We start from the raw sequence: 18,137 nt of genomic DNA, 5'->3' as shown, positions 1-18,137 counted from the left end.
TCTATCTCGGGTCCCAGGAACAAGGTGAACATTCCACTGCACGCCGACTAACAGAGAGGACATCAATCATTTTTTGGCCATTCGAATGACTAGATTCATTAACAACTTACCTTACAATAAAAAGGTCACCTTTCAAAGTGCAGTCTGGGGGATAGTTTGATTTTTCAGTGGGTGGAGCTGCTGGGGTCTTCGAAAAGGACAGGGTCCTTATGGCGCTCAGTTTGAAGTGGCTGTACCAGTTAACAATGGACAGGGTGTGATCGTAGAACTTAATGTTTCCTCTAATATCACCTGTGACAATGTAGCTGAAATGGAGCAAAACATCTGTTTGGTAACTGATAGTAGTAGGTACCATCTACTGTACAGCTAATTATATCTCAGGCTCTGGACTCCAAGGTTGTAAAAACTTCACTTAATACTGTCCTACGAGGCTGATTTTACTGCTGTTCTGCTTTACATCTGGGAAACTAAGACTCAGAGAAGTTGAGAAATTCGCTCAAGGCCTGGGGTTGCCAGATTTAGCAAATAAAAATGCAGGATGCCCAAGTAAGTTTGAATTTCAGTTAAGCAATGAGTAATCTTTTAGTAGAAGTATGTCCCAAGTATTGCACGGGACCAACTTACACATGGCAACCCTATTAGGCCCCGTGGCCAGACTGTGCAGGGACCTAACGCAAAGCACACGTTCTCGCTCTCCTCTCCCTGCACACCCCAGATCAGCCACGGGCAGTGGCAGTGGGCGGTGATTGACCACAGACGACACCAGAGTCCTTCTACCAGCCCTCCGGAACCACACAGCTGGGCCACAGCACACAAGCCGCTTTACAGGAAGACACTGCTGTCAGAGCCCTAGTAAAACCCCATCCAGTCATCACAGCCGAAGGCAGTGTCGCATGACAAAATGGCTTTTATTTCCAGTCCCTAGATCCATCCCAAATGGGCTTTTTCTTTAAAGCCTCTGACAAAGTGTAATGATGGGGGGTGGATAGGGGGGTGAATTTCCTCTTATAGATGGCAAAGTGATTAAATGCAGATTCTGATTAATAAGCGACGCAGGTGGGCAGAGTAATTGGCTAGAAACATCTTTCATTGCCCTCTGCTGGACAGAAACGGCAAAGCAGGCCAAGTGTTTTCATGATCTTTCATGGGCTCCCTGGTCCTGGCTGAGTTTTATTTAACATGGAGAGAGGGGAACCCAGGCCTTGGTCTTCACTGGGCCCTAACCCCCAACCACTTAAACGTTGATTCATCATCAGCTGCAATTCTACTACTGTCTTTTCCACACCTCTGAGTGAGAGTAATTTGCATTTCTCTTTGTAAAGCCATGCCAGGACCTCACTGCTTCCTGTATTAAAAGAAACGAAAGGGAAAACAGGGCTTCTGGAAAGCAGATGGCACAGTGACTCCAACCACACGTGCATGGTCCTTGTCATTAGGCAGCTTCCTCCATCCTGCTGGAACTTCTCAAACATACTATTTTTTTTAAACCTTTTTTTTTTTTTAGATTTTATTTATCTATTTGCATGAGAGAGAGAGCTCACACGAGCAGGGAGAGAGCGCACAAGCGGTAGGCAGAGGGAGAAGCAGGCTCCCCACTGAGCAAGGAGCCTGATGCGGGACTCGATCCCAGGACCCTGGGATCATGACACAAGCCGAAGGCAAACAGATGCTTAACCGACTGAGCCACCCAGGCGTCTCTCAAACATACTATTAATGACTATTTCATCTAGAGCTCCCCTGTGCCAGACAAGGTGCTATGAGTTTTACATGGCTTGTCTCACAAAACCCTCATAAAATCACTGAGAGAGAGAGAGAGAGTATTGTCATGCCCATTTTGCAGCTGGAAAAATGGAGGCTCAGCAAAGTTAAGTCCCTTGCCCTGAGTCACTCAGCAAGGAAGGGATGCGTCTGGGATGTGAACCCCTCTCTGTCTGAGACTAAGCCTTTTAATGATCGTCTCTGAGCCCCCACAGCCTCTTGAGTCAGTGAACTTTATAAAGTTCTGTTGTTGTTTCATCTTTTCATAATGGGTAAGTGTTATTTTGTAATCAGAAAAAACAATATAGCTATTCATGTTATTTTTCTAAAATTAAAGTATGTAAAATTTAGGGTGCAAAATAAGTCTAATTAGTGTGGAAGAAAAAAATAAGTTTCTTTTTGTCTCACCAACACAAAGAGATTTTTAAAAGTAATGCATGCCCGTGATTAAAAAAAAAAAAAAGCAATCCAATTAGTACAAATGAGATTATAAGAAGAGGTGAATCTGCCCCCACCCTTGATCCCACTTCTCTGTTCTTCTCCTCAGAGGCAACAAACATTCCCAGTTAATAATGAATTTCCCCAGAAATATTCTATGCATATACAAAATATATGTATACATCCAAAAGGGTTTTAAGATACTTTGGTCATCACTGATAGCTACTTTATAATTAAGTTAATTACCTATCAACTGTAGTGAGCACAGTGATGCCCTCTTTCTGCAAATGAACCAATTTACAAGGTTTGATTTGAGGCGAGGCCACAGAGGCGGAAGCAGAGGACGGCGGGCGGTGTACGTCCCAGACGACCAGCTTCCCTTCCATCGTTGCAGACAGTATTTGTGTTAAATTCAAATGAAAGACGGACTGGCTAAATTTTCCCACGAGCTTGTTGAATGTCTGCATTTCAAAAAACAGATTATAAATTATGTCAGTAACAAATACAAAACAAAGCATTTATCAATATGGCATAATTTATAATATTACATTGATTTACAGTAGGAAAAAGATAAAATTAAAAAATCAATCACTAAGAAATCTCGCCCCCAGGGACTGCCACGGCGCAGGCAGTTCTGAACCTCTGAAGGTTTGCTAGCAGCAAGTGAAGGGTTGTGTACTGGACTAATTAAACTGTTTGCTTAAAGCAAATGAAAAAGTGGTTAACCACTTATTTATACCTGTTCAACTTCTCTTACTGAGGTTTCAGAGACTGATAAAGAAACTAATGTCTGTCGTGAGCAAACGCATGCTCCAGTTGTAAGATATCACAAAATTATCCCACTCTTATAATTACAAACTTTTTTCCCATAAACTATTTTCCCATCAGTAGAAATTAAGTACTGTACACAGACATGCCCCTGACTCCTCATGAGCTTCGCGCTACGTAAAATGAGGCACTAGGGCCAACTTTCTTAGGCAATGTCTTTTTTTTTTTTTTTTTTAAAGATTTTATTTATTTATTTGACAGAGATAGAGACAGCCAGCGAGAGAGGGAACACAAGCAGGGGGAGTGGGAGAGGAAGAAACAGGCTCATAGCGGAGGAGCCTGATGTGGGGCTCGATCCCATAATGCCAGGATCACGCCCTGAGCCGAAGGCAGACGCTTTAACCGATGTGCCACCCAGGCGCCCCTCTTAGGCAATGTCTTGGAGACAAAGTATAGAAAGAACCCAGAGCAGTGAGTGGAGCCCCTCAGTGAACGTTCAGTGAATGAATAAATCAAAGAAACTCCTCCATTTGTCATGCGATTCAGCAAGTTTGCTGCCCAGTTCTCTAACTACACGGATAAGACCCTAGGGCTCACCTCCTCTGTCTTGAACACAAGAGGGTCAGTAAAACAATAAGTGGTCAAGTGAGGGCATCAGGTCCTTCCTAAGAGCTGCTCTGCTTCCATCCAAGGCATTTCCATCATGTCGAGGGGCAGTCAGTCCTCATTTGTGGGTTCTGTATTTGCAAATTCACCTACTTGCTGTAATTTATTTATAACCCCAAAATCAACCCTCACGGCACTTTCATGATCGTTTGCAGACGCCTGTGCACACGTTCCTAGCTGAGGTCAAGCAAGGACATGCTCGGCCTTCTTATTTCAGCTCTCAAACTGTAAACGAGTGTCCTTTTCGGGGTCTGTTTAGTGCCAGGTTGTTCGTTGTTGAGGTGCTTTTTGTTGGTGATGGCAGTATTTAAACTAGCCCCAAACACGGTACTGAAATGCTGTCTAGCATTCCTAAGTGTGAGAAGGCCATGGTGTACCTTCTAGAGAATACACCTGAGTTAGACAACCTTCACTCAGGCATGCCTTCCAGAGCTGTTGGCTGGGCGTCAAGGCTAATGAATCAACATTATGTATTAAATACAGTGTCTTCTAACACAAACACACATAAAACAAGGTTGTGTATCTATCTGTTGATGAAACTGTTATGACCCGAGGCTGGCAGGAACCTAATCCTGTATTTCTCCTAGGAGCAATGATTCTGTGTTCACTCACTGAGGTCTGCGGAGACTTTATGGAACGTAACTGCCAGGAGTAATGAGAATTGGCTTTATTTTTTGATAACTTTGATTTATGAAAAAGAGTTTGCAGACAGAATAATCTCTCTTTGTATTTATCCATCTCATTTTTTTTTTGGCATCCCCTCTTAAAAATAAATTTCTATAAATCATACTGAGAGTGAAGAAAGGAAGCAGAAGAAACACCATAAGGTGCTTACTGAGGGCAGATGACATGGGTGTCAAATGCAGAAATTGCTGCAGGAGATGGGACCCAAGTTCCACCTCAGGTTGACAGCTCCAGGCGAGCAGGCAAGATAAACGGTTTCCTGCGACACCTGCCTCTACCAGCTCTGAAACATCTAAACCCCCAAGATCATGTTTTATTACTCTGAAAACTGGGGAGCCTAAAAAGGAGCCACTCATGTTCAACTATTTATTACATCAGTCCAAAGTAATTTTCAGTTTTTGTCAGATGCACACATGCATTAGTAAAGCCATCACTTTTTTGGATATTTTCTCAGGGCAGTCAACTTTCCTTTCCATAATATTTTATTTTGAACAATGGTTCTATTATTTTCAAGCTGACAATTCAATACAGTAAAGGACCCAAATAAAAATGTCAAATGATTTCCCAATGGTTTAATATCAAGACATACAAAGAAAAGCCCAAAGTGACTAAGCTTACACATACATATTTACTCTCCACAAAATCTGACACATAAAAATGCAATAGGCATACTCACTTTTTCTGTTAAACGTGGGGCACTGTGAGCAAGTATACCTCCAGCTTCATGCTGATAAATACAGAAAAAATAATCATTATGACAAAAAGACCTGGTTTCCAAAAGAAAGAACTAATATAACCACAAAATCAAAACAAATGCATCAGAACAGGGTCAGAGCTTTGCAGTCTCTGCAGGCTGAGAACCTGCTGCCTCCAGGAACATCTGAAAACATTCTGAAAGAAAAGCAAATACGGAAATAAAATGCCACAAATGATTGTGACTTTAAATGGTCGTAAATGCAAATCCGATTGCTACATTTATAAGGCATTAAAGCCACAATAAGTACTGGAAACAACCACTGAAAATTTGTGATTGAATCAGTGTTTTGTTTTTGTTTTGCATTTTTAATTGAGGTAAAATTCACATAACATAAATTTAACCATTAATCATTTTATTATTTTTAAAGATTTTATTTTTTTACATTTTTTAATTTAAATTCAATTAATTATAAAGATTTTATTTTTAAGTAATCTCTACACTCAGTGTGGGGCTTGAACTCACAACTCCAAGATCAAGAGCCGCATGCTCTACTGACTGAGCCAGCCAGGCGCCCCAACCATTAATCATTTTAAAGTGTACAATTCAGGGACATTTAGTACATTAATAATACTGTGCAACCAACATCTCTGTCTAGTTCCAGGACATTTTCATCACCCCAAAAGGAAGCCCCCTCTCCATTAAGCCATTACGTGTGCCCCTCCCCCAGCCCCCGGCCAACCACCACTCTGCACTTTGTCTCATGGATTCTCTTACTCTGGACATTTCATATCAATGGAATCATACAGCATGTGGTTTGTTGTTTCCGTCTTCTTTCATTTACCGTGATGTTTACACGGTTCATCCATGTTGTAGCAGGCGTCAGTGCCTCACTCCTTTTTACGGCTGAATCATAGTCCATTGTATGGATGGACCGCATTTTATTTATTCACTCTTTAGCTGATGGACATTTGGTTTGCTTCTACCTTTTGGTTATTGCAAATAATACTGAGGCTATGAACATCTGTATGTAAGTAGCTGTTTGAATGCCTGTTTTAAATTCTTTTGGATTTAGGAATTGCTGGGTCAAATGGTAATTTTATGTTAAACTTTTGATGTTTTTTTAATCTCATGATTCCGCCTTGTGTCAGTATATATATTGCTGATCTGTTTGCTAATTCCTTTCTACAAGGGGGTAAAAGCCAAGGTCTTGAAAAACCTTGTATTTTTTAAACCTGTTAAATACATTCAAATAAATATTTGCCTCATTACTTTAAAAAAATTAAATGAAATTTAAATTATCTGCTTCTGATTTAATACACTAATTTCCAATGAGACCAAAATAAATGTTATAATTAAATCAAAACATTTTAATACATATTTATTGCTTCCTAAGTAGATACTATATTGTTACATTACCAAAACATCTGTACTCAGGGAATGAACATACACTTGTCCCTACATTTAAAACAAATCAAAATATTTCTACTTACCCACAGATAATATATTGCCTGTGTTTTACTATTGCTCACCAATTCTTTATTATTTGTTGGATTAAAAGTAAGGTAGTTCTGAAATACAAAGTATGGGAATATATTACATTACAATAAATTTTCTGTTTCTCTGGCTAAGCTAAATGTTAAAAATAAATAATATTTTTATTATAATAAATAGCTGAGTAGGAATATAAAACAGAAAAGACACGGCATTTTGTAAGCAACAGGAATATAATTTAAACACTGAATGTTAATATTAATGGTCTCAAGTGTGTTCCCTTTCTTATTTAGTCTTATTTATTATAATTCATCATCTGTAAATTGGAACAAGCAAAAGTAGCCCAATATTCACTAATAACCTTTACTCTGTGTCCTTTTGGACAAAAACTGCTGCATACACATTTCTAAATTTGACAAGGCCACAAGGTAACTTGGAATGAATGCCAAATACTGGAAAGAGTTTCTGATTCCTGCCAACACGGTGAAGAGCATGGACGGCCTGGCTCCCTTCCCAAAAACCAACCCTGTGGTAACTATGGAAGTGAGGAAACCATGAAAGGCAGAAGCTAAGCAACGGCAACAACACAGTGGAAGTCCCTGGGGAGACTAAGGCCATGTTCTGCCAGGGTATATGGGAGGGAGGGGGTAGCTGCAGCCAGAGGTAAAGGGCTGCAGGGAGCAATCCACGGAGACAGGTTCTAGAAACACGTCTTAAGTTCCATTCCTGCCACTTCTACCCCATCACCTATTCCTGGCCTACTCCAGGAATGTAAAGGACCAGTGCCAATATCTGAGAAGTAATTTCAGCACAGCTCAAAGGCCTGGGGGGCAGGCAGGGACGGTAAAGAACTGATGAAAGCAAGTACGTGGACAAGACCTCACAAAGGCTGCAAATCAGCCTCAAATCACCACAGTCTATGATTTGATTAATCGAGTTAATCTCTGATTAACTTTGCCAGATGACAGCAAGAAGCAAAAGTAAGTCTTTCTTGGAGGAAGTTATCGTCCTGAGCCTCAAATTATTCCTATACTTTTGAAAGCACGACATTGGGCATTCACTGAAACATAACTAAGCGTATGAAAGAGACATAACCAAATGACTGACAACGGAGGGGGAAGCAAACATCAGAAAGAGACCTCAGGAGATGCGGGTGAAACATCGACACACACAGACTTGACAATAACTGTGGTCATGATGTGCAAGAAAGTAGAGGGCAAGATGGGTAATCTCAGCAGACAACTCTATTTTTAAAAAGAATCACATGAAAATTCTAGATCTGAAAAAAAAATGATTTAAAAAACCTCAACACAGGATTTAACAGAAAATTAAATATAGCCAAAGAAATCATTAGTCAGTACAAAAGGAAGATAAATTATAGGAGGAAATATCCAGACTGAAGGATAAAGACACAGAAGAACAGAAAATATAGACAAGACAATAAGAGACATATAGGACAAGATGGGTCTAATGTATGTATAATTGGAGTACCAGAAGAGAGGAAAGAAAAAAAAAGTAATAATTTTTTGATAAATTTTTTGATAAAAGTAATGTTTAAAGGAGCAGTGGTGGAGAATTTTGCAAAACCGAGGAAAGATACGACATCCCAAGTTCAAAGAACGCCAAAAGGTATGTTTTGGGTTTTTTTCTATATAGATTTTAATTTTTATTTATCCTTTCTTGTAAGTAATCTCTATGCCCAACATGACGCTCAAACTCACAGCCCAAGATCAAGAGTCACAGGCTCCACTGACTGAACCAGCCAGGCACCCAGTTTTGGATTCTTTTTTAAATCAACAACATATCCATATACATACAGGCACACCATCAAAAACTGCTAAAAGCAGCCAGAAAGGGGTGGGAGGGGAAAGACACATAACTTCCAAAAGAGGGAACAGTAAGATTGAGAGTTGACTTCTCAACAGAAAAGGTAAGTCTGAAGACAATGGAACAGTATCTTCGAAGTACTGAAATAACTACCAACCTACAATCCTATAGTTAGGGAAAACAGCCTTCCAAAACAAAGATAATTACCAAGAGAAATGAAAGCATATATCCCTACGAAGACCTGTGCATGAAAGTTCAGGCACCTTTGTTTTCAACAGCCACAAACAGGAAACAGTGCAGATGTCTTTTAACAGTGAATAAATTGTGACATATCCATTCAATCCAAGACTATCCAGCATTAACATTATAAAGGACACATAAAGAATAATAAAAAGGAATAAACTATTGCTACATACATGGATGAATCTCAAAAATTAAATTGAATGAAAGAAGCCAGAGCCCTCCACAAAAGAGTCCATTTCTGTAAAATTCTAGGGTATGCAAACTAATCAACATTAATAAACAGGAGAGGAGATGTTGGGAGATGGGTGGAGGGGGTGTTTAGGGTTATTCCCATCACAATGGGAAGTCACTGAAAGACTTTAAGTAAGAGAGTGATATAATCTGTTTTGCTTATTAAGAACTATCACTCTGACTGCTTCAGGAAGACGTTGATTGGGACAAGAGGGAACACAGATCAGCTGGGAGGATGTGTAGTCACGCAGGGAGCTGTGCTGCAGTGGAAACGGACAGAGGAGGAAGGATTTCGGGATGCATCTTGGGACTACACAGTACTTAAAAGTCACGGGAATGGATGAGACACCCAGGAAGAAGGTGTAGCAAGAAGAGGAGCTCCCACAACTAAACCCTGAGGACCGCCAACATTTAGAAGGTGTGCAATGAAAGAGGACAAGCCTACAAAGGAGCCAGGAAAGGTCAGTGAGCCAGCAGGAAAGGTGTCTTGAACGTGCACTGGGAGGGGTGCAACTGAGGATTTAATAGTGCTCGTTTGACTTGGAAACACCAGTGACTGTGATAAGCATAGACTTGGTAGAGCCATGGGTAGGTGGTAGACAGATCGAAAGAACCAAAATGTTCATCATCAGTAGAACAGATAAATGAGCTGTATTATACTCAAACAAGGAGAGGCTATACAGCAGTGAAAATGAATGAATAATCAATAATCAAATGGAGAATCTCAGAAACAAGGCAGAGAAAATGAAGCAATTATGATTCCAAATATGTAACAAACAAAACAGGTAAAACAACATACGATAGTACTGAGGGAGGGGTGCCCGGCTGGCTCAGTCAGTACAGCGTGCAGCTCTCAATCTCGGGGTCATAAGTTCCAGCCCTATGTTGGGTGTGGAGCCTACTTAAAAGGGCGGGGGGGCCTGGGTGGCTCTGTTGGTTAAGTATCCGACTCTTGATTTTGGCTCGGGTCATGATCTCAGAGTCCCAAGATCCAGCCCCGCGTCCGGCTCTGCACTCAGCATGGAGTCTGCTTGAGATGCTTTCTCTCCCTCTCCTTCTGCCCCTCCCTGCTCGCGCACACTCTCTTTCTCTCTCTGTCTCTCTCAGAGAAAAAAAAAAAAAAAAGAGTCCTGAGGGATGCATACATTGCTAGAGAAAAGTGTAAAGGAAAGCAAGGGGATGTGTAACACAAAACCTGGACTCTAATTAACTAGTTAATACTAGTTAACTTGGGGAAAAGACCCGGGAAGGAGGACAAAGAGACTTCTAGGGTTTGGGGGATGTTCTTTTTTTCTGTCTTTTTTTTTTTTAAGATTTTATTTATTTATTTGACAGAGATAGAGACAGCCAGCGAGAGAGGGAACACAAGCAGGGGGAGTGGGAGAGGAAGAAGCAGGCTCCCAGCAGAGGAGCCTGATGTGGGGCTCGATCCCATAACGCCGGGACCACGCCCTGAGCCAAAGGCAGACGCTTAACGACTGCGCCACCCAGGCGCCCCTGGGTGATGTTCTTTCTTGACGCGGCAGTAAACACGCAGGTACACTTTGTTTCATTCCTTAAAATGTACACATTTTGCAAGTATGCCTTATTTAGCAGTGAAAATACAAAGAGATCAATAGTTTGTGCACAAAAAAGTAAATGAGAGATGATGAAGTAAGAAAGCAGCATAGACAGCTCTTCCGAGACAGGTTACCATGAGGAGGCGCAGAGAGCAAGAGCCAGAAGGAGATGCGAGGTCAATGGCGTTCTTTAGAGAAGGGTGAGACTAAAGCACAGGGATTTGCTGAGGGCGAAACCCCCCAGTAGAGGGAGAGCTGATCACTGCAGGAGAGGGCCCTGAGTGCCTGAGACAAGTGGCATCTAGTGCACTGGCCTCTCCTACACTTAGAGGGGCAAGAGGCAGCGGTGAGACTGAAAGCAGGCCGTAGGCCTGGGAGTGAGAACAGGCCAGTGTCTGTATCCGACGGCCTCCATTATCTCAATGCAAAATGAGAGAGGTCATCAGCTGGGAGTAAGAGGAAGGGCTGGGGAAGTATGAGGTGTGAAGGAAGGTGTGAGACAGCTGTCTCTAGAAACGAAGCAGACAGCCTACCGGAAAGCCAGGCAGTGCCCAGAGCTCGAGAGCTCGCTCGCCACTTGTGACTCAAGGCCAGATCAAAGGAATCAGCTCAGCTGGGTGGACGGGTGCACAGAGCAGGCTGACGGCAGAGTCCTTCCAGACTTGGGGCCTTGCGCTGCTGCCCAACAGCACTTTCCGTTGTGACGGAGATGCTCGCTCACCTGCGCTATCAAACGCGGCAGTCGCTAGCCACAGGTGGCTGGTGAGTACTTGAAATGTACTGACGCTGAGGTAATGAATTCGTAGTTTTATCTCATTTTAATCGATTTAAATCTAAGTAGCCACACGTATTCAGCAAAATTTCATGACACAAAAATCAGTTGAGTTTCTATATACTAGCAATGAACAATACAAGAAGGAACTTAAGACCACGAATCCACTTCTAAGAGCATAAAAATACCTAGGAATAAATCTGAGGTGAAAGATCTGTACACCGCAACTACACTGCTGAAGGAAATTCAAGAGACGTAAGTAAATGGAAAGACAGCCTGTGCCCACGGACTGTTAAGAGGACAACTACGGAAGTAACCCGTAGGTCCAATGCAATCTCTATCAAAGTCCCACAGGGGCTTCTGCAGCAGGAGACTGGTGGCTACTGTGTCCGCTCAGCTTACAAAAGCTGTGAGGAAATTTTTTCAGAGATCAGAGGAATGTTGGGGGGGCCAGAAGGAGAGAAACGGACATAAGGCTGCAGAATGACGTGTGCCGGCTGAGCCCAGGCACCCAGACCCTCTGACTGGGTTCTAGGCCCTGCATCCAGGTATGTACTTTCCACAGTGCCTGGCGCTTAATAGGTACTCCGCAAGCGTATGATGAATGAAGGGTGCAAGGACGAGTGAGACGACGCAGAACAGCAGAGCCAACTTTGGGGGTGTCCTCGGCCAGTCACTTCAAGCAAACTGAGACTAATGACTTCTGGATATTAGGGGCAGTTAAGAGCATGCTTCTAGAATATGAAAGGCTGCTGGCCCGTGACTTTAGACAAATTATCTAGTAATTAATAGTTGCATTCCACAGATGTTATTAAATAATTCCTTCCCAGCATGTTTGCATGAATTGTGTGAGATACTTTCTGTAAAGAATTTAGCAGAATCTGGCGCATAATAAATGCTGGAAAAAATAATGCTAACTGTCGTCAAGAATAAAATGAGATCAAGGATATGAAAGTGTTTTTTACAAGCTCCAGTGGACCCCAACAAAACTTCAGCAAAACCAAAAGTAGGTTTGGAACTGGGCTCAGTGTAACTGCAGGCATAACTTTACAGAGTCAAACCGAGCTCACCTGAACACCATACTCTTTGGGGAGGCTGAGAGTACACGCGGGCGTTTCCACTGCTAAAGTCCACCTCCAGATGCACACTTTCTGTGAGTGACAGCAGACAGAGGAAAATGAGAAGGTTCCCGAAGGCTGCTGAAGTACCCTACACCTCTCGTGGTAACCCTGTGACTGCGGCTAACGGAGCTCGGCACCGTGAGCTAAGCCCCAGAGAGAGAGCCCCCAGCAAGGTGCCATGGGGTCCGGTCGTTCCCTGAGAGCATCACAGATGTCACGTGGCCCGAGCAGAGCTGCTCACCGGGACACACTCGACAGGCTGGCAGCCCCCTCGGGCCGACTCCCAGGGCCCCGTACCTGGATTTCGGCATCTGAGATGGTGGCCAGATACTTGGCGTCCCGGGTGATGGCTATGGCCCCGATGCCGTTGCCTTCTGGGCAGCTGTCGAATATTGTGTGCACAGGAATGCTGCAAAACAGGACAGGGGAACACCCATTTGCTGAGGTCTGCCTCGCTTCCCAGAGGGACTCACGTCAAAAGCCTAACAGCTATGGAGGAACCAAACGTGGTCCATCCATACAACAGCCTAGGATTCAGCCGTCCAAAGGAATGAAGCGCGGACCCCTGCTGTAGCAGGGGTGGACCCTGAAAACATCACATGAAGTGAGAGAAGCCATGTTGTGTGGGTCCACTGATATGAAATGTCCAGAATTAGAAAATCAATAGGGTCAGGGGCGCCTGGGTGGCACAGCGGTTAAGCGTCTGCCTTCGGCTCAGGGCGTGATCCTGGCGTTATGGGATCGAGCCCCACATCGGGCTCCTCTGCTATGAGCCTGCTTCTTCCTCTCCCACTCCCCCTGCTTGTGTTCCCTCTCTCGCTGGCTGTCTCTATCTCTGTCAAATAAATAAATAAAATCTTAAAAAAAAAAAAAAAGAAAAAAATCAATAGGGTCAGAAAGCAGATCGGTGGCTGCCAGGGGGAATGGGAGTGAGGGCTGACAGTTTTGGGTTTTCCCTTGGGGGGTTGAAAATATTTTGGAATTAGGGGAGCCTGGCTGGCTCAGTTGGTGGAGCACATGACTCCTGATCTTGGGGTTGTGAGTTCGAGCCCCACGCTGAGCGCAGAGATTACTTTAAAATCTTTTAAAAAAGCCGTTGGAACTAGATACAGGTGGTGACCGCACGACATTGTAAATGTGCTAAACGCCACTGAACTGCACACTTTACAATGGTGAATTTTACGTTACGTGAATTTTACCTCAATAAAAAAATAAAACTAACTCAGCATTATGCAAACGTGCTGTTTGTTCTCTGCATGAAGTCTACTGTCACTCGCTACTGAGCTCTGATTCCATGCCAGGCACCAAGGATGGAAATATGAAAAAAGATGCCTAGGACAATACCCCAGCTCTCAGGAAAACGAGCGCCCTCCCACCTCAGCGGGAATGTAAATAAGCACAAGCTTTCGAGACAACAACTTAGCTGCGTCTATCAAAATTTTAAGGGTACATACCCTATGACCCTATACCATATTCCTCTTCCACAGCTGTTTCCCAGAAAAATCATAGCAAAAGTAAACAGAGATAAATATAAATTCATGTTCATTGTGGCACTGCTTTAATGGCAAAAGATCTGGAAACAACACAAATATCCATGGGTGTGGAAACTGTTAAAAAATATTATGACATAACCATATAATGAGAAACTAGGCTACTTTCAAAAAGAATGAGGTAGATGTGGGAAGGTGACCAAAATTTTGTGAAAAAAGCAAATTGCAAAACAGCGTAGGTAGCACCATCCTGGGTGAGGGAGAGGGAGTGCCCGCATTTCTGTGCACAGAAGTCTAGCGGTCAGGACTCCAAACTAGACAAGGGTGACTCTGGAGGTGTGTTTGGGTGAGGAGGGACTTTCACTTTTTTTTTCCTCATTCACTCTGTACTGTGTCACTGGCAAGACTGTAGAACCGTAAGAAGCAGGCAAAGCCTTGTCACATGCAGAATTAAATTAGATTTTTAAATACCTAAGAGAGCCAAAGAAATGCAGGAGACAGCAGAAGCCAGGATGTGAGTGATGTGAGTGAGTGCGGCATGGGGGGCGGGGGGAGTGAAGAGCGGGTGGTAAGAAGTCCTAATCCACGTAGGTGGGCTGGTGGTTCCCCACTGTTTTTCATTATGGAACCCTTGTTACAGCAAACATCAACAGGCCTCAGAGGTCACTTTGCTGCCCCAATCGGCTGGGACCAAGTCTGTGCCCCCCGCTGAGGACCTGGCTGGTTCTCTTAAGAAGACTTCTCCCCCTGGGAAGTAGCCCCCAAATTCACTTGGAAGGCAGTCCTAACACTGCTGTGAATGGCACAGTGATGTCCTTCGTGGGGAAAAGCATCTTATCCCTATGGACATTCAGAATTAACTACAGAGGCAATGATGTCAGTTGGGCCTGTACTATAAACGTATTGGTGGGAAAAGAATGTTTATTTTGTTTAGGAATGGGTGATGTTTAAGAGAATTTAACATATCAGAGCCTCTGATGGATTAGATCTGTGATTCTAATTTAAAGCTTGTTGTTGATTCAGACTTGTGATTTTAAATTCAAATCACATTGGTTTATAAACAATATTAGAATACTTATGAGAACTTAAGATTTGCCACAGTTATGTCTAATTTATTAGATTTACAAGAATTACTTAAGTATGGATGAAGGGTTTATTTTTTTAATCAGGCTACCAAAGAACTTAAGGATAAAACCAAATATATTCAATTTCTAAGTGCAGTTTAAAAATGTTTAAAAGGAATTAATAATCAAATTTGTGAGTGGGGCCAAACATTAATCAAACCCCCCTTAAAGGCAATTGCAAAAATAAGCTAGATTTATGAAAGGAGTACGATTTATAAGTTGAATGAAAAGCTTAAGGAAAAACTATGGTTCTTAGTTTATAACTTTAATAAAGTGAATATTAATTCTAAAACCAAATAATCTTTTCTGGGTCCCAAAGTCATCATTCACTGTATCATAAAACTTGTATCGGGCGCCTGGGTAGCACAGTCGTTAAGCGTCTGCCTTCAGCTCAGGGCGTGCTCCCTGCGTTCCGGGATCGAGTCCCACATCGGGCTCCTCCGCCGGGAGCCTGCTTCTTCCTCTCCCACTCCCCTGCTGTGTTCCCTCTCTCGCTGGCTGTCTCTCTGTCACATAAATAAATAAAATCTTAAAAAAAAAAAAAAAAACCTCGTATCGACATATTGACTTGTTAAACACAGATGCACTTTACTTTGTAATTAAAAAGAAAAAAATCACTGCCAGAGTCACCCCCAGTCTAGTTGGGGAGACAGCTTTACAAGCAAGAAAAAAGCAACAAATAAACACTTTATAAGGGGGCCAGCCGTGCCTGGGGAAGGGGAGCTATCAGCGACGGCTTCAGAGAAGAGACACACGAGAGGGGCCCACCCTTCCTGCCTGCGGACTCTCCGTCACGGGACATAACAACTTTCCCTCATGTGTAAGTCGGATGTCCACATGCAGCTGGAAGCACGTGACAGCCACAGACGACAGCTAGGCACGCAGAGGGGGAATTCCATTTTCTGGGGGATGAGTTCCCGCGGCTATGATGCAAGATGCGTTTTCCCTCTAACACAGGCTGGGTTGGCAAGAGGCAGCCTCTGAAGGATGTTCAGCAGGGGGGCAACGCAATGCGATTTTCCGTTTGGGAGAAGATCACACGCAAAATGCTGTGCAGAAAAACCATGTGATGCTCCATGATGATGTCCGTGTATCTGTATTTAAGACAACAGCAAATGTTCTGGAAGGAAACACACCAAACTGACTACCTCTAGGAGGAGGATGAAGGTTGGAGACGGTGGCCAAAGGAGACATTAGCTTTCAAATAAAAGATTATTAAAAATCAACAGATGAGAAGATAAGCAAAATTGGTATATCCATGCAATAGAATCTTGAAAAGAAAGGAAGCACGGATTCATGCTACAACGTGGGAGAACTCTGAAAACACCATGCTGAGAGAAAAACCAGACACAAAAAGCCACACACGATTCCACGGACATAAAATGACAACAGGCAAACTTATATAGAGACAGAAGTAGATGAGGGGCTGAGGGGAGGGAGAATGAGGAGCTCACTGTCAGAGTTTCTGTCTGGGGTGATGAAAATGTTCTGGAAATAGCGCTTATGGTTGCACAACATTGTGAATGTAATTAATGCCACTGAATCATACGTTTAAAAATCGCGAAGAGGGGGCGCCTGGGTGGCTCAGTCGGTAAGCAGCTGGCTCTTGGTTTAGGCTCAGGTCATGATCTCAAGGGTCCTGGGATTGAGCCCCGCCTCGAGCTCTGCACTCAGCGAGGAGTCTGCTTGAGGATTCTTCCTCCCTCTCCCTCTGCCCATTGCCCTACGCATGTTCTCTCACAAATCAATCAATCAATCAAGCAATCTTTTTAAAAAATGGGGAAGATGGTCAATTTTATGTTATGGATATTCTACTACAATAAAACAAAATCACCTTCTTGAAGGCTGGGCTGCAGACTGACGCTGCAGAGAAGGAGGCCGGCCAGGTGAGAGCGGGTGGGCAGGGGCAGTGGAGATGGGTTCGGAAGACCTCTGGGAGGAGACGCAACAGGGCTTCGGGACACTTTAGCAGGACATATCTATCCATGGGACACCCAGGTGGAACATTCTCCAGCAGCATCCTCATCCATGAAAAGAGGAATATGAGGTGGTTATAAAGATGAAGATGGTGTGGTTTCGAACCCCAGGTCTGCTCCCCGCTGGCTAGAGAACAGTACCAACGGCATCCTCACCCCCTCAGGCCAGAGGAAGCAGTCTCAGAAGGCGGATGAAAACCAAGGGGACATGGTATCAGAGAAGCCAAGGAAATGAAGAGTGTCAAATGCCACTGAGACGTCCAGTAAGATGAGGACCACGATTAGGTAACATGGCCCTAGGAGGCTGTCAGTCACCTGGGGGACCTGTATCTTAGAACATCCAACATAACTTTCCAGAACACTAGAGAGCATTGAACACAACTTCTTCCTAACCGTGCCCAACTGGACTCGTCCACCCCCCATGTCAACCCTCACCCTGCAACCCAACCAGGGCCTCACAATCTTATCAGTTAATCTAGTACTGCACTCTGCCTCTAGGACCAGGAATTAAGAAAGAAAACTCACATATGAGCATCTGTCATGGGCCACGTTCTCTGCTCTACTGGGCTTCATGACAGTCCTGTAAGGTAAGTGTAGTGTGTTGAGGGCCCTCTCAAAAGTCATGTTCACCCAGAGCCTCAAAATGTGAGCATTATGTGGAAACAACAGGGTCTTTGCAAATGTAGTTAGCTCAGATGAGGTCATGCTGGATTAGGATAGATCCTAAATCCAAGGACTGCTGAACTCATAGAAGAGAAGACACAAAGAGACACACAGGGGACAATGCCACGTGAGGACAGAAGCAGAGTCCAGCGTGATTAGTCTACAGCCAAGGAAAGCCACGGGCTGCTGCCGGCCACCACCAGCAGCTGGGAGAGAGGCCTGGGGCAGGTCCCTCAGAGCCCCAGAAAGAACCACCCTGTGGGCACCCTGATTTCGGACTTCTAGCCTCATGAACTGTGAGGGAGTAACTGTTATTTTAAGTCCCTCAGTGTGTGCTAAGGTCTTAGAGCAGCCCAAGGAAACTAAAACAGCAGGTATGATTAGCCTCTTTTTTTGTAGGTGGGCAAAGCCACTTCACTTCTCTGGGCCTCCAAGCTGGGTTAGTATGAGTTAACCTCCCTCAGCCCATCTACTCTGGGACACCGCCAAACCAAGTTTCTGGGCCTAAAGAGCCAAGAACTGTAAATGGGAAATTCACCAAGGTAATGAAAGTCACCCAGTTAGGCCTGAAGGCAACAAGATGGCCAGCCACCCCAGGACACTTCACCCCTCACCTGGCGTCCCATCAC

General features: G+C 43.7%; 1 protein-coding gene, 1 long non-coding RNA gene and 1 other non-coding gene across 3 annotated transcripts in view; 1 reads left to right on the top strand and 2 right to left on the bottom strand.

Moving 5' to 3' along the window:
• The window catches only part of CFAP251 (cilia and flagella associated protein 251), a 66,963-nt gene that overhangs the window by 37,863 nt on the left and 10,963 nt on the right, over window positions 1–18,137 (bottom strand). Inside the window, exons 7-12 of the mRNA XM_040619971.1 lie at window positions 12,553–12,664; window positions 12,205–12,285; window positions 6,502–6,579; window positions 4,991–5,041; window positions 2,443–2,657; window positions 111–305 (exon numbers count right to left, since the gene is read on the bottom strand). Coding sequence (XP_040475905.1) covers window positions 111–305; window positions 2,443–2,657; window positions 4,991–5,041; window positions 6,502–6,579; window positions 12,205–12,285; window positions 12,553–12,664 — 732 coding nt within the window. The remainder of the gene's footprint in view (window positions 1–110; window positions 306–2,442; window positions 2,658–4,990; window positions 5,042–6,501; window positions 6,580–12,204; window positions 12,286–12,552; window positions 12,665–18,137) is intronic.
• TRNAR-CCU lies at window positions 13,246–13,318 on the top strand. Its single transcript has one exon. It is a non-coding gene; the product is annotated as a tRNA-Arg (tRNA).
• LOC121100020 lies at window positions 15,437–18,101 on the bottom strand. The gene is made up of 2 exons (XR_005831759.1): window positions 16,704–18,101; window positions 15,437–15,963 (listed from the first exon to the last, which is right to left on the bottom strand). It is a non-coding gene; the product is annotated as an uncharacterized LOC121100020 (long non-coding RNA).

The sequence above is a fragment of the Ursus maritimus genome, unplaced genomic scaffold (genome assembly GCF_017311325.1).
Source record: "Ursus maritimus isolate PB19 unplaced genomic scaffold, ASM1731132v1 scaffold_33, whole genome shotgun sequence".
NCBI classification, from domain to species: domain Eukaryota; kingdom Metazoa; phylum Chordata; class Mammalia; order Carnivora; family Ursidae; genus Ursus; species Ursus maritimus.
This window is presented reverse-complemented; position numbering and strand designations above follow the sequence as displayed.